This window comes from Calidris pugnax, unplaced genomic scaffold (genome assembly GCF_001431845.1).
Source record: "Calidris pugnax isolate Ruff unplaced genomic scaffold, ASM143184v1 scaffold56, whole genome shotgun sequence".
In the NCBI taxonomy this organism is placed as follows: domain Eukaryota; kingdom Metazoa; phylum Chordata; class Aves; order Charadriiformes; family Scolopacidae; genus Calidris; species Calidris pugnax.
In genome coordinates, this window is record NW_015090839.1 from 2,266,233 (window position 1) to 2,283,114 (window position 16,882).

At 39.5% G+C, this 16,882-nt stretch overlaps 1 protein-coding gene across 2 annotated transcripts in view; it reads left to right on the plus strand.

The window, feature by feature from the left end:
• Positions 1 to 1,285: 1,285 nt before the first annotated feature.
• The window catches only part of SEL1L (sel-1 suppressor of lin-12-like (C. elegans)), a 33,810-nt gene continuing 18,213 nt past the window's right edge, over positions 1,286 to 16,882 (plus strand). Inside the window, exons 1-6 of one of the 2 annotated variants that reach the window (XM_014941906.1) lie at positions 1,286 to 1,441; positions 8,471 to 8,508; positions 8,866 to 9,088; positions 12,620 to 12,787; positions 13,386 to 13,491; positions 15,238 to 15,400. In XM_014941906.1, the coding sequence (XP_014797392.1) occupies positions 1,369 to 1,441; positions 8,471 to 8,508; positions 8,866 to 9,088; positions 12,620 to 12,787; positions 13,386 to 13,491; positions 15,238 to 15,400 (771 nt within the window). In that variant the 5' untranslated portion in view covers positions 1,286 to 1,368. The remainder of the gene's footprint in view (positions 1,442 to 8,470; positions 8,509 to 8,865; positions 9,089 to 12,619; positions 12,788 to 13,385; positions 13,492 to 15,237; positions 15,401 to 16,882) is intronic. The other variant, XM_014941905.1, reaches the window with a different exon arrangement.

The window sequence follows — 16,882 nt, forward strand, 5'->3', positions numbered from 1 at the left end:
AGAGGTTAACGCTATTGAGGCTGGACTGTGTAATAGCACAGCCCTGTGACCCTGTGGCATTTGCTACCCAGTGGTGTTTCACAGAATCACATGGGGTTGGAAGGAACCTCTGGAGATCATTTAGTCCAACCCCCCTGCCAAACCAGGTCCACCCAGAGCAGGCTGCACAGGATCATGTCCAGGTGGGTTTTGAATGTCTCCAGAGAAGGAGGTACCACCTCTCTGGGCAGCCCATTCCAGGGTTCTGCCACCCTCAAAGTAAAGAAGTTCCTCCTCATGTTTAGGTGGAACTTCTTATATTCAAGTTCGCTCCCATTTCCTCTTGTCCTATCCCCAGGCACCACTGAAAAAAGACTGGCCCCATCCTCTTGACACCCACCCTTTCAGTATTTATAAACATTGTTCATTTCAGTCCAGGGCAGGTTGGACGCTGGTTCCCCTCCCTCATTTGTTGTCGCTTTTTAACTGACCCTATGGGAAGATGTGATTCTTACAAGAATCAGAGTTCTGCCCCACAGTCTTCCGTCCCTTCCTGGGGCTGACACCTTTCTGAAGGGAAAATTCAACTAATTACATTAATTTTGAGTTCCAGGTGCTTCAGCCAGGCAGGATGAGGTGGGTTTCTCACCCACTGCTGCTTCCCCTACAGCTGGCCAAGAAAGTCTCCTCAGGTACCTGCAGTTCCGTGGTCTGAAATAGGGCTCCCTGGTGCTTTCAGAAGCAAATTAAAGTCATAAACCCTACGGCTTTCCAGTGGGGGAGGTTGATATAGAAAATTACTGACAGAGAATAAAAACGTTGTAAGAAAGGAAAAATAAGGCTGAGTAAATTAAGCTAAACCTTTAACTTCCTTATCCAGGTGCCCCTAAGAGAGACTGGTGTTACGGCTCTGACTAGGGCCAGGCGGCCCGGGGCGGCTGCCAGCCGGAGCACCTCACGGCCGGGCGGTACCGCCGCTCCCCGCGCCCGCGGGTCCCGCACAGTGCCCACGCCGCTGCGGGCGCCATGGCTGCCGCAAGGCACCCCGGGCCTTGTAGGCACGGGCGCGCCAGCCAATCAGCGCCCTAACTTCATCAGGGCGCCCTCGCGCGGCCAGTACCCGCTGAGGCACGTCCTTCCTCTCTTGTAATGTCATTGGCCGAGAGGAGGGCGTGAGCGACGAGCCGTGCGTCCCCCGAGCCAATGGGAGCGGGCCATGTAGAGCAAGCCGTTCCCTGAGGGGAGGGTTGCGTGCGCGGCGGCCAGCGGTCGGCAGTTTGTCGGCAGCGCGGCCGGCGGATTGGCTGGGCGGCGGGGCGGTGGGCGGGGTGAGGCTGCCGGACCCGGAGCCCCTCAGCGGCGGCGGCGGCCCCTCAGGATCCCGGTGGGATGGGGCGGCGGGCGCGCCTCGGGCTGGTGCTGTGCCTCGCGGCGCTCTGGGCCGGAGGTCTGGCCGCAGCCGGTTAGTATTGGGTCTCTGCGTCCTGCTGGGCCTCAGCCCTGCGGCGGCCTCGCTCCCCGCCGTGGCCTGCTGCGGGGGAAGGGGGCCTGCTGCGGGGGAAGGGGGCCTGCTGCGTGGGGTGGGGAGGGGATCCCGTGTCCTCTGCTGGGGCTCTGGGGTGCGTAGGGGCAGCGCTGTCTTCGCCCGGGGGCTGAGGCGGCGGAGGGGAAGGGAGCTGGGCGCCTGTCAGCTGCGTGGCCGGGGGTAGCGGGGGTTGGCGGCCTTGAAAGAGGGGCGGCGGGCCCATTGCTCATCCTGTGCCTGCTTGGCTCCGCATCACCGGGAGCGGTTCGGTAGGCCTGCTGGGGTTTGAGGATATTACTTAGTCTGGCTTCGGCCTTTAAACAGCTCGTACTTTGCAACGCTTGCTCTGCTCTGCTCAAAACCGAAATGAGATGGGTTTTTCCTCCCTAGTACGCATTTTCTTGCTGAGGAGCTGATAATGCTGACGTTAGCGTTATCAGAACAGTTTTCTCATGCAAATATATAGGGAGCGTTTCTGGGGCCTGCGTTATGTTGCTGTAATACATTTAATTTTTTCTGCTTCTTTTGTTATTGTGTAGTTTGGGCTTTATGTGCTTCTCATATGTTGTCATCTACTTCCTTTCCTGGGGTTTCTGCCTCCCACACCCTTCTTTGCACCATGGGCGGGTGGGGGAAATGTGCAATGCGTTTATTTATATAGTGTTTCTAAAGCCAGAAAGCACTCCTTTAATAGACAGCCTTATCCAGTGCTACTGAGGATGTGCTTTTAGGCTGCCAGTGGTATTTCAGGAAAGTAATATAGTTCAAAAACTGGATACCTTTCTCTGGCTTCACAGAACTTGTATGTATCTTTTCTACACCTTGCAGAGTGCCCTGCTGGCATACAACATTGCCTACAAAGTTCATAGGCCCGTGCTTGATATCTAATCTGAACTCCAGTAGCATAACTTTAAATTGCAACTTCCTACTGCATACATGGAAGTGAACCCCAAAGCGTATGTTGAAAGTCAATTGAACTAATACAATTAGTAGGTCCAAGAAAGCACACAATATGGTACATGAAGAATTAAAAGCTGTTGCCAAAGTTAAATCACTACTGTGAGGTAAAACTGTTCATTAATATCCAGAATTAATTAGGAGAGGCTGCTCGGAGTCCAGCTTTTGGCAGGAGACTATAACTAGAAGACCTTTCTTACTCCAATTTTTGTCAAGAATCATTCTGAAAGAAAATAAGATGTTGACACTGTTGATGTTTTGAATTCCTACAGTAAGAGTACCACTTTCTGTAGTAGAGTCTGGTACAAGCCTAGAGACTGTGTTAAATGCTTCCTTCAGTACTGTTCACTCCTTATGTCTGGTCTGGAAACAGTCATCTGGAACGTGAGTACGTTTAAGGGAGAGGTTTTAAGAAGGATGAGTAAAAATAGTTCGAGTATTACATTTCCTGAGTTCAGAAGATGTTTTTAATGAGTATTTTTTTTAGTAGTCGATCTTTTAACTATAGCTTTACTTTGTAGTCATAACTTTTACTTAAGTCAACGTATTGAAAACTTCTGCTGAATGCAGGAAAACTCAGGCCTGAAGAAATGGGTGCTATTTTTTTAAAGATGTAATATTAGTACAGATTATGAAGAAGTTGAACACTGGGGGCTGGGGAAAGAATATTGGGGAGTCCATGTGGAATCAGCAAAAGCAGCTAAAAAAATGGAAACTGTGTGTTCCAGCCAAAATTGGCTATTTTCTACATATCACAGCAGCAATGGCCTTCTGCTTCTTCTTTTGGTCATTTATTAAGAATGTTGAAAAAGTTGTGGGTTTTTTTTTTTAATGATTACTGATACTATTTGGTTCTTGGTGTTTTTTTTTTTTCCTCATGTTTGCAGACTAAGAGGTAAAAATTCTCTTATACTGCCTCAAGAGAGGAAGTGATTCTTCCTCTGACTGTCCTGCACCTTCCATGGCTAACTTCAGTGATAGGCAGAGGTTTTGATACTGTCTCATTAAGTGGTAGGACAAATGAACACAGTCATATACTTGTAGGAAACTTCTGTACCTGTTCTCTCAAAAGACAGAGCTCAGTGGCTTTCCCTGACCCTCCTGCTGTCTCAACACTTCTGATTTATCTACCTAACTGAAAAACATCCTCTAAACTCTTTGCCTTGTTGCCTGGTAGGGAATTTCAGTTCCTAGAGAGGGGCTGCAGGAGAGTAGGTTTTGTAAACAGTTACCCAGCAATTGTAAGGAAACTGGAAAAAAGATTTGTATTCAGGGTAAGGGTTGGCCTGTGTCTTAATCTTGTAGTTGCACTAAAATGAATACACTGCACAGATTGTAGCTGGGAACAATTTACTTGCTTTGCAAAAGATACTTCAAAACTAGCCTTGCTGAATAGATGCCACTTAAGGTTTTTGCTTAACTCACTGCAGGTTTTAGAAGTTCATGTAATAGAAATAGCATCTATGCTATGGAGTCTGTTTCTGCGCTGAATTTAACAGTTGAAAAATTGATGAGAAGCAATCTGAGGTACTTTTCCTAAGATTTCCTTTTTTCCTGCAAGAATAGGATAAACATGGTTTGCACTCTCTTTCAAAGTCTAACTAGTCAATTGCACAAAAAGAACATTGAAAGAAATAACTAAAAATACCACATAAAATCTCTGATGGATGCTCTAAAGCAGTCATTGCCAGACCTTTTTTGTTCATGCACCCCTCTCACTAAAAAAAATTGAGCATGCATCTTCAATGTTTAACTTATTAAAAAAATACCTAGATGTACTACTGTGCTAAGATATTATGTACATCATAAAACACACACAGAAACAGAAGTGAAAAAAGAATGAGATAAAGGTGAAATAAACACCATATTAAGAAAAGTTTTATTTTTTTAATGGTACAAGAAGTATTTTCTTCCTGCACCCCCAGTGTGTTGGCTAGTGCACCCCTGGAGTGTACACACCCCGCTTTGGAGATCACTGCTCTAGAGCACGCAAACTCTTACTAGTTGCTTTGTTGTGATAGTGTTTAAAGCTTGAAGAGCTTGGTAGGAAATGGAAGGAAACTGACTACAGTGATCAGTCAGGGCATTCCTCAGAGCTTTGGGAGATTGCCAACTGCTTTCGCTTCTTGAATTTTTGGCTATTTCCTGAACTGAGTGACCATTCTAATGTTTAAACTAAGAGTATTTCTTGACTGGTAGTAGCAGTCCTTTAGCCTTACAGGCTGTCGGTTGATTTCTTCTTTGGCAGTGTTGGGCTCCCTCCAGCTAATGGCATTCTCCTTGCTGAATCACATGGCATTAGCTCTTCTTGTTTCTATCCCTTGCTCCATAGTGCTCTCTTGAAAAGAGTAATTCTCACAAAATGGTAGGATCTTTATCCAGCATATGGTAGGATCTTTCTGTCTAGCGTAGGCTGCCAGAGTACTTTTGCTATATTTAAATAGACTGATTGAACACTGGTCTTTCTAATTGAGGAAAAATGAATACATTTTAAAGCTGATTTTAATTATTTGTGAAGTGGTGGATGGTCAAGACAAGTGTTGAGTTGTATGAAGTGTTCTAGAGTCCTGGCTGGGCATGAGAGCACCCAGCAGTGTCTACAGCTCAGCACAGTAAGTGGGGTGTTCTGTGTGTTGTCAGCTGCCTGTTTCAGCCACAAGTATTTTTGCTTACTTCTTTCTTTTAATATATCATTGCATCTCCCTAATTTGTTTAACAACTGGTAGGGTTAATTTCCAATTGGCCTTTTCAGAAGAGGTTTATAGAATTAGGCAGCCTTGGTAACATACCCAAAGTTAAAAAAAAAAAAAAAAAGTCAGTTACTTTTTTTAATTTAACTGTGGAAAACCAAACTAAACTATCAGCTTTAATCTTGGAAGCAGGTGCACAAACATAACATCTGTGACTTTGTTCAGTAGTAGCTGAGCCTTGACTCACCAGCTGTTCTTAGATCAAACTGTGACCTTCCATAGATCTTTCATTAACACTTTCAGAATAATTTTCTTAACTGTTTCTTAGAAGTACACACACTTCTATGAGTAGTGGGTGTATATTAGTCAGCAGTTCTGTGAAATAACACAACTGTAAGTGATCCCTCCTCTAGTCACGTTATCGTTCATCACTGCAACCTCATCTGCCGAACTTAGAAGGAAGTCCCAGAGCTAAGAACAGTTAAACTAATACTTTGTTGTTGCTTTAGTGCTGTTTTGGAACCACTGTTTTGAAAACAATTATTCAAGTACAACTTCTTAATAACAAAGCTGGTTCCTTCCGAGAGAATTTAAATGATGCAATAGAAATGAAATAGGTTTATTTACTTTCAAAGAAGAGCAGCAAACATTTAATGAGCTCTACCTTATGTTGCACAGATGTCTCTTGCCTTTCATTTTAGTAAACCTTTTGCTTTGTCTGTGAAGTTACAATAAAATTGTTCTTTGATATGTGTGCATAGAGGGTATACTCTATTTATATTTGACCTTTGGTGGTATTTTGTTGTAAAGTCAACCTTACACAAGTTGAAAGCAGTTAGTAAAGCCTTTACCAAAAAGCTAGAATGGTCTAGTGCTCTCAGGCATATAGGCTGATTTTGAACAGCCAACATGGAACACCCTCACTGGTATAGCTGTTAAAAATGACATGTTTGTTACTGCAGGAACAGGTACTGTATAAGTGCTTTGTATATATTAATAGCAGCATACAGGCTTCTGGGAAGGTTAATTCTGTCTTAGTTTCCTCCACTCCAGAAGCGCGTCTGAAACTCGTGACAAGCTCTGGAGTTTGAAGTTGTAGGGGTAGCATTTGGTTTTAGATTAAAATTATTTATGATAGTACAGTGGAATTTGTCAGAAACATGGTAACTTCAAATTTATTTCATAGTTTCAAAATAGAAAGGACCGGGAAGTATCCTAAACGTATAGGTACTTTTACTGTGTTTAAAAAACAACTGTTACATGGTGATCTGAAGTGTTGAAGTTCAGTGATAGAACTTCTTATGACTTACCGTGATCAGCCTCATCTGTTAGATTCCTCAAGCTGATAAGCACTGTGGTCTCTGGTGAAAATGCTAGCCTTGTATTTTCTTACGGCTCTTTTGATGGTTTTTTTCCAAATGATACTGTCTTGGTTGCTACTTGCAGGTTCTGTTTCACCTGAACTGTTCTTTCACCGCTAGTTTTTCTGAAGGGCTCATTTTTGGCACTGTAGGGTACAGCTGCTTACACACACCCACTGGTATAGATCATTTTTAGTCCTGTGTCAGCTGGCAGTCAAATTTTTTGAGCTTTCCAACCTCTTCAGCACACTCAAGAGACTATTATCTGTTTGTCTCCGTTTCAGTCAAACTTCTTATCACCTTAGTTTTTCAGCTTTGCTTATACGCTTTAGCATTTTTTTCTTGATTTTCATTATGCTGCTACAGCTTAAATTTGGTCCTTGTCTTTTTACTTATTTGTTCTAATCAAAGGTTATACTTCAAATAACAATGTAGAAATCGCTTTCTGGAATCTGCCTTCCAAGATTAGTCCCTGCATTGCAAATACCTGCATTTGCTTTGTTATAATAATAGTTTTCAAAACATGGACTGATAAAGTGTCGTGTTTGTGGTTTGTCACTTCAGAGATGTTGTCTATGGTAAGGCACTTCACTTGCATGAGGATGAAAAATGCAGGTTTTGTTTGCTGCTAAATGCTTACAGAAAGTTGGCAAAGGTCTCTAAACTTCCGGAGAGTTTTGTTGGCATTCAGTATTTGTGCAAGGAGTCTTTAGTAGCTGACTGTAACATACTGAATGGTGTGTCTCATGCACAGGGCACTAACTGACATCAGCTTAGGTACCTCTTGTAGTGGTAGTACTGGTCTCCAGCGTGACAATGCAGTACCACTGCTATAGGGCATTATATACCCCAGACTCTCAGAAGGGGGGAATTGTTAAATCTAGCAGGAGTTAATGGTAGCTTTGCTTAGTCATCTGTTTTTAATTTGAGCTTTTATTGAGTTGTGTACCAGAGAGAAAGGCCTGTAGCATCTTCTTTTAAATGTGTGGGGAGTTTGTTTACCTAAACAAGATGGAATCGGATACCGACAGCTGGGAACAGTCACGTTTTGGCTGTGATAATTTTAGAGGCTTTCAGTTGACGTGCTAGTGCAAACCAAGTTGTTTGAAGTAGTTTGAAGCAGTTGTTTGAAGTGAGTAGCCCATTTAAGTTACAGGAAGAAAGCAAATAGGAGACGTAATTCTGCAAAACAATAGTAAAACTGTCATTAAAAAAAAAAAAGGTTTTCTGATTATCTTCTCCCTCCTTTTCATCTCTGTTCCTGTAGGTTTCTGCCTAGTAGACTTTCCTCTTTACTGTTTCTTCTCTTTCCAATCTTTTTAATCATAGAATGGTTAGAGTGATAATCAAATATCATATCGTAGCCCATTCAGATAGGAAAGATGACAGTTAAACATGGCTTGCAGCTTTTGAACAGTATCTTAAATACAAAATAAGTTCTGAAGAGAGATCTCTATATATTGGTTTGAATATACTGGTCAGGCAAAATTAATTGGCATTCTATAAAGTACAATGCTTAAGTGGGGTGGTAATAATGTAACTTTCTGGTCAATACTGAAGCTGTTTATACTAAAGCTGATTTGGTGATTAAAACCTCAGGTTCCAGAGGCCCTTTTCACTTGATGCATACCTTTTAAGTAGTTTATTTGGACTGGAACAATCCAGACTGTGTAGTAATCTAGAGGATTGATTTGGGTTTAAAAAAAAAAATAATCCATACTTCTTTTCCAGTATTGGTCACACAGTTGTGTTAATATAATTTAAGAATGAAGAAGATCATCTGTGAAACATTTGATTCTTCCTGAGTACACTAACAAGGTCTTTCTGAAGTACATAAATCAACTTAGTACACTAGAATGTTTCAGACCCATGGTGCAATGTTGTAGTTAAACTTATATTTATTTTTGAGAAAATTACTCATGGAAAAACTTTTCACTGCCTTCTAATATCTCTTCTAGATGAAGAGGGGAATCAAGATGAATCACTGGAGTCAAAGGTGAGGAACTAAGTTTCTAGTCATTCTGTTTTTCTTGTGGAGTGAGAGCAAAGCTATGAAATTCAGAACTATGATTTGATTCTTGTTTAAAACTCTTCTGTACCTCTTGCTGTCTCATTAATTTCTTTTGTGCATTAGAAGAATTAATGCTGTGTTATATCTTTGGAAAAGAATTTAATTTTTTCAAAGAACTGAGAGGGGTAGAGTCAATTTTGAGCTGATAGAGGTAGCTCAACTTCTGATACTACTGTTTAAACTTAGTATGTTAATTGATCATATCATTAAAAAGTAATGTTGTTTTTGCCAGCTGCTGTTCTTTAGTTTCTGACCACCTAAATTGTGGCTGCTTTCCTTCAGGCTTTATCTGCAGAGGACCAGGTAAAGGACCATTCCACAGGAACTCGAGTGGTAGCAGGTCAGATCTTCCTTGAATCAGAGAAATCGGACTCTCAAGCGGAAGATGAAGAGAACTTCCACAATCAAGAGGAGGAGAAAGAGAATTCGCTGGAAGAGTTGAACTCTCTAGAAATGTCAAATCTATTAAATAAGGATTTGGAAGAAGCAGAAATGCAGAGTCCAGGTAACTGCTCACAGATTTTTGAACAAGTGGCAAGAAAGATGCATCCTAGTAACTTTAGCATGTGGATGAACACAAATAGTAATTTTGAGCGTATGAAATAACTACTGTCTTAACCTGTCTGGAATAGAACAGTAACTGCTGCCTTTTCCACTAGAAAGTAACATCAAAAAGTTTTCAACTATATTGTCGCTGAAATTTGAGTGGGTGTTGTTAGATTCGTTTGAAAGGGTTTTCTATAATTATTCTTGTTTCCATCCTTGTAGAAAGCTTTAACTAGCAAATTGAAAAAGCCCTGGTTTCTTCAAATAGGACTCAAATCCACACGCTCTGCTGTGTGTACATATACCAACCATAGAAGGTGAAATTGCGTCAGTGCTTCAGCCTCCTGGCTGTTTGCCTGCAGGGTCACTTGACAGAGAAGGAACAAATTGTAAAACAAGCTTCCAAGGACAGCATTGGGAGCCTAAGGGTAACATCTAAATTGCACGTAAACTTCAGTAAGTTTTTAAAATAGAAGTAAAAACTTATGTACTTGTGCCTAAATTCCCAGGAAATTTTAGTGTTTCTTTTGTGCTACTAATAAAAATATAAATTTTATATGATATTTCAACTTGCAGTTAGTAGTAGATGATAGGTAGATGGCACAGCTGAGTACCCTAGCCTGTGCAGCAAAGACTTTTCCTTTTCACTTGTGCATAAAAAGTATATCTTCAACTTGAAAAAAAAAATAGTTACAGGGTAATACTAGTATTTGTCTACCTTCTGAACTCCGATTGTAATGTTAAAAGAAAACAGGAGTTACGAAATGAGCTCTGTTATGTACTAATTTCCAGTGTTTTCTAATAAGCCTTCCTTATTAATGCAGAACTAGTTTACAGTTCGTAAAAGCTTAATAATAGCATGAAGTATCACTGTGGTGTTATACAGGGAAAAGGTATATAAAAGCTGCTAGATAGCTTGCTGACACAAAACAGTGAGCTAAGCACTGTATTTAGTTAGTGCAGTCTTCAAAAGTAGACTTTAAGGTACTTTTTATCTCACAGCAGACAGGTGTAACCGGATGGCTTGCTCCTTGGCAACTAAGTTTTTTAAGTACACACTTCAAAGTACTCCAGATGAATTTAAAAAACCATAAATATAAGTCTTGTGCAGTTTTTGGCACCTTTTATGAAGTAAACAGTGTGGATGGAAGAATTTCTGGGTTTGTCTAAAAAGCAGTTCTGAAAGTATTCTGGCAGGAAAAAAAAAATCTGCTAAAGGACAGCTTTACTGGCAAACTTTGTAACTGAGCAGGAATCAACCTAAGGTACAGATGTTACATCTCTTGAATGAGCTACTGGTGACAGGACTGCATTAGGGAGATTGAAAATTTTTTAAAAACAGTTTAGCTTCTGCGTATGGTCATGAGATTGCACAGAAAAAATAATATTCTTCAGGTTTCCATGTGTATCTTTCAGGATATTGAGCAGAAAAAAACCCCCTCATCTTCAGTAATTTAGAATTAATACTACGAAGGCTGTTAACCTTCTAAGAAAGAAGTTTTCCCGCTCTCTTCTGATTAGCGAGGAGGTTTTGTGTGTAAAGAAAATTGTATTATTTTAGTTATCTTTTGTGTTGTACATTTTTGTAACGGTCAAGTTCCATACTAAAAGTTTTTGCTGCAAATTGCCCATGTGTTTTTTTACAAAGTTCATAATTCCTGCAGCATATTTTTGCCTATTTGGAGGAATCTTACAGTAATATAACCAATACTTAAAAGTAATCTATATTTAGGTTTCCTGCAGCATAAAGTATGAGCTGAGATATAAGTAAATAAGGACAAGATATAATGATAAAAGACCATATACTTTACCTGGTTCACTATGCCTGAATAAATTGCTGCTTGCACAGCAATTTTGTCTCAGTTTGACAAAAAGTAATTTATTCTTGAGTAAATTATTTGCCTCGGTTTGTATTTATTGCTCTTTAAGCACATGATAAATTAACTGTGGTGAGCATTTTATCCTGTGATCACATTGCTGTGTTGCTTTAGGGGTTAGTATTTGTTACTGTACAATTGTAGTTGAATTTAGAATGAAAAAAGGCAACGGGGAGGACTGGGGCAGAGTAATTTCATAACTTTAGTTATGTAATTTCATAACTTTTAGCTAACTCTCCTGCAGAGCACTATGTAAATGGTTTGTGTCCAGTTGCTTTCAGTGTAGGACACAAGGTACTAAACAATACACATAAAACTTCAAGTCCTCAATTAGCATTAATATTGTGGACCTGGAGTTTGTTCAAATGATAGTGATAACAGATCTCATCAGTTGTAGTTATACATACCCTGAGCCTGAGTTTGTGTATTACACTGTGGTTAACAGATGTCTAAAATTATTCCAGGCTACTTGCATCTGCACACTTTATTTTTGAATGAAGTTTCTGAAAATAATGTTTTTCCTTGTCTGTTACGAGATAATTAACTTGGAGTGGGGTGGTTATGTCTGCCAAGGAATCAAATTATGAAGGGCAATTTGAACAAGCTAACTAATCCTGGAGAATTCCTTATGCTTCAAAAAATCAACATGACATTTCAAAATTGGTATGGTCTATAGGCCTCACAATTATAGACCCTAGCTTTCTCTATAACCACAAGAATTACAAACTTAACTTGAAAAAACACCATATAACTGATATTCTCAATTGCATATTTTTGCAAATGTCTTCAAATGAAGCTGAACCCAACTGCTTAGTGAAAGAGAAACACCTCTCTAAAAGGCTAATTGAAATAATAATTTCAAAAAAATAAGATAATTCTTAGTCTTCATAGAAGGTTGATTTTATTTAAAAATATTGCAATATTGGAATTAGTAACCTTTGAAGTTCTAGTGCATGAGAAATTATAAATCCTACTATTCAAAGTAACTTTGAATGCAACTTAAATATATTGTTGAAGTGAAATAAAGTTTTCGATATGAGTATGTGTGACGAGAAGATGAATGGACTCGTAGTGATTTCATTTAAGGCCTTTCATACAGTTGGATATTTGAAACGTACTCTCTCCTAATATTCAAGGACTTTCAGTATCACGTGTGGTGATGTGAGTGGTTCTGTCACGAATATGTCTAACCCTGGAGCTAAAATGCAGATGTGCACTGGAATGCTCTTTGAGGGTAGTATTTTGCATGAGGAAGGGAGTGCAGAGAAGAGAAAGTGAAAGGAAGGGTTGTTTGTTTTGGTAGGCAATAAAAACATAACTGAGATTTGCCTTCTCCAATCTAAACAAAAATATTTTCCTTGCTTAGAACTGAGCACTGCAAGAAACCATGTACCTTCTGTTTCATTGCCTAATTAAAATTAATATTTTTTTCAAGTGCCATTTGGAAAAATAATTGCTTTTTCAGGCTTTGTGAAATAGAAACTTTACTGAAAATTTGATTAAATGCACTACACAGAAATTAAAGCCAACACAGGAGTGCTTTCCTATATGTAGTAGATGACTAATTTGCGGAATAAAGGCAAGCAGGCTAATTGCTGGCTATGTATTTTCAGTCTTGACAGCTATTGGAGGCACCGCGGACGGTGAGCCCTGCCACTTCCCCTTCTTGTTTATGGAGAAGGAGTACGCAGAGTGCACTGCGGATGGGAGGGAAGATGGCAGGCTTTGGTGTGCCACAACCTATGATTACAAGAAAGATCAAAAGTGGGGCTTCTGTGAAAGTAAGTAACTTGATGTTCTCGTCTGAGGCGTGCTTTCTTAAGCTAGTGTTTTCAGTCCTCTTAATGCTTTTTATTTCAGGGTCTAGAAGTCTCTGTCTTATATTAATGGCCACTTTATACTGTGAAATAGATGTTATTATAAGGGCAAAGTTCTCATGATGGAAAAGATTATAATGAAGATGCCACTTCCTGAAGCTATTTGGGGAAACCTTGTGGTGGAGGCATCTATAATCTCTTAGTTTCTGACGCTGTAGGAGCATAGGGGTTTGACAGTGTTTTCCATTATACTCGCTGATTTCTTGCACAAAGGCAACCTTTCTCTAGGAAACATCCTTCCTTGCACAGCCTGCTTTGAAATAATGAAAAGAATATTTTAACAGCAGACTTGTACATGAGAAACATCACATGAGAAGAAACTGTCTACCAAGATTTCCAACAGCTCCTTTAGACTGCTTTTTGTAGTCACTTGGGTTGTTTCTTGGTCTTCAGAAACATTTCTGGCTGTATTTTCCTTTAGAACGAATAGGAATTTTGAGAGAATAGTCTTGAGCTGTGTAAATGTGGCTGTTAACATACTCTTTTTCTTTTTTTTTTTTAGCTGAAGAGCAGTCTAATAAGAGAAGGCAGATGCAAGAAGCAGAGGATGTATATCAGACTGGAATGAAAATCCTTAATGAAAGCAGTAAAAAGGCTCAGAAGAAAGAGTAAGTTTACCTCCTCCACCCCCACAAGAGAAGGATGACATGACTGATCACTCTGGCTTAACTGAAAAATAACTTAAAAGAGTTCCCCTGGGACTTTGCACTTTATTGGGCTTAGCATCAAACTATGCAGTGATAATACTGAAAACTAACAGGAATTTCATGGTATTTAGAAAAATAAATTTATGCCTGCTTTCCTCTGAATCCACTAAAAAATGTATAAGATTAATTTCTGAAGAGTGGATGTCATCAAAACATTGACTTGATGCATGATAGTGCTGCAGTTGTGTAGCTACAATTTATAGGTGGCAACTGCCCAGAAAAAACCTGAGAATGTGATGGAAGATAATTGTCCTTTTCAAATGTTTCTTACAGCCTGGTTCTCTTTCTGTTTCAAAGACTGAGTGGGAAAAATCAGCATTTGTCATCCTGCTCTGTTTGTTCCTGCTTCCTGATGTTTTCAGTCACCATAAAAATAGTATTAAGCTTAATCTCCACAAATTGTTAGAACTCCAATAATTAGCGTTGTTTGAGAGAAAACAGTAATGCTTGTAGATGAAGCAAGAAAAAAAGAAAAAAATGAAATGAGTGTTTTGTTCATTCTGGTCTGTTTACTTTCTACTCAGCATATATCCAATTACTGATGAAATAGTTGTCAGCTTACACTATAATTAATAGTAGCTATGATCATTTAGAACTCACTGGTACTCGTGTGACAACTTCATCAGGAAGTGGTGACTTCAGTCTGGTGATTATTATGTGAGCACTATTGCCATGTTAAACTTGTTTGGGGAGATAAGGGAGCATATTTCTACTTCACGTATCAGGGAAACTGAAGCACAGCTAGTTGTCCATCACACCTCGACAAAGACAAAGGGAGACAGTAACTGTTAGACTCTGACTGGAGTTCTTTTGTATTAAAGAGTATAGAAATTATAAAACTGTTTAGTTCTTGGTTCTCTTGAATGTCTTACACGTTCTTAGAAGGTTAAATTGTGTGAGGAACCAGATGTTGCCTGAGCCTGTCCTAAAGAAAACAAGTCTGAGAATAGAAAGGAGATGGAATGAAAAATCTTGGAATGCTATCAAAGGTCCATGAGTAATCAAGCTGAGGCATGTTTGACAGTACTGTGTTATGATATTTAAAGTTACAGTTTTTTCAAATTGCTGTGAAACCAGCTGCTGTGAAATTACTTTGGAGGACTACCGTAAGTTCTGAGGCTGAAATAGAAAGGGGAGTTTACAGAGAAGTTTCTCATTGTTAATGTGACTCATATCACAGAATTGATCATGTGTGCAGTTGTCTTGGACCCACACTTAGTGTTTTCATTGAAATGATTTAGTACTCAAATCAAAGAGACTCCATAGTCTCTTTCAGGCTTCTTTTTTCCATCATGATCTGTGAAGCTGTCAATAGCAGTCCTCCTAGATGCCTTGTACAGGACTTTAAATTGTTGCTACAAAGACATTATCATTTGACCTTAATGTATACCTTACAGGGGAGGAAATGTATACTGCTTGGCATATGGAATAGCGTGAACGTTAAAATCCAGTCTGTCTGTTAGCTAAATCATATGAGTTGTTGCATAGATTGACGATTTGGAGCTGGAACAAATGGCTACAGGTAGATGCATTTGTAGAAAATAGAGGCTAAAACAGAGGAACAGAACATCTCCCCAGAATCTTCAGGTTTATGAATGGAATCTGCTGCTTTGCCTCAATGTGACTAAGAAATTGTTTTCTTTTAAGAGCGTATCAATATCTTCTGAAAGCAGCTGACATGAATCATACCAAGGCAATGGAGAAAGTGTCTTATGCTTTGTTGTTTGGGGATTACCTGAAGCAGAACATCCAGTCATCAAAAGAACTACTGGAAAAACTAACAGAAGAAGGTTCTCCTAAAGGACAAATGGTATGTATGTCCTTCTATTCTACGGAAGTTTTTATGGGTTTATGAATTGTTTTATAGATTGTACTTATTCTAAGGTGGTTTTATAGATTGTTCTTGCATCCAGAATTGAATGAGAACAGTACATGGTATCTGCCACCTGGTTAAAAAAGACAGCAGGCAGAGTGCCGCTTTATAAAATTATTTGAAAACTTGATGTAAAACGTTTGGTTCAGACTCTGATTCAGGAAATGTATTTTGCAATGGTTGCCTAAGCATTTCCTAATCCTGACTGCTCGTTGCACCTTTTCAAATTTCACTAGTGCCTTGTTTTAATTCAAAGATTGTCCCCCAGATGCTTCTGCTTTACCTGGCTTCTGCATGGTGCCAGCATTACTGAGGGTGCAGGAACAAATGGCACCTGTCCCCTCAGGGTAAATGCTTGGAAACAGGTCTTCTCAAACTGCCAGCAATATATTATAATGGCAGCATCAAACTGCCAGTAATATATTATAATGATGATCCTTTTCATTTTATTTCTTATCTGTTGCATGACTGACTAGATTGGATGTGTAAGTCAAAAAAACAGGTAGATACAGGTGACTTCAGGCAACAGATTTTCTCTGAAACTCCATATTACCTTTTTCTTGTGGCTTGTGTGGGATGTTGTGGCTTTTCATCTGCGTTTTTTTCTTTGAGATAGGTAGATATACTCACAAATTCATAATCTAGGAAGTTAAAAATTCTTAGGAATCTTGAAAACTGTTTAGTGGAATGGGACTTTGTACATGTGCCTTTGACCATTACAGAATTGTTCATATGTAGTTGTTCACATGTAATGTCATAAAATGCAAGTGTTATCAATTTTAATGTCTCAATATCTTCATATACTTATTTTTAGTTCTCTTTTGTTTGGGAAGTGTCAGCTTCTAGGAATTATCCAGTTTGGTTTAGCTCTTTGGCTACCAAGCCTCCTGCTATTCCCTGTTTAATGCTGCAGTGCTGATCTACTGTAGAAATCAAGAACATGTACTCTCTGGAGAATTTGTATCTTAGTGAAGACCTTGACTTTTATTGATCTAAAATTCAATACTGTCTGCATGAGGTGATTTTTTTTTTTTGGTGTGCTTTCAGAATTGCCTCAAATAGTCTTAGAACACCAAGAAATAGAGACACCTTTACATATATAGATATATATACTGTTGTCTTCTGCGCTATTAGTTTCTCCTCTGAGCCACACAGCTGTAACAGGTGTTATAAATAGAGCAGTAATTACGTAAATTTTAAGAATAAAAATAACTTCTGAAAAAACCTCAGCCAAGCACCTCTGTGCGTTCTAACTGCCTGTATTTATAGTCATAAGTGCAACTAACCCATGACAGAACAGATGCAAAATAGTAAATTCACAGGGTCTGTTAGAGAAGGTCGTGGTTTGTGTATGTTTGTGCCGGTGTATGAGACAAATAGGATACATGAATAACCTGACAGATACTGCTGATCTTCATT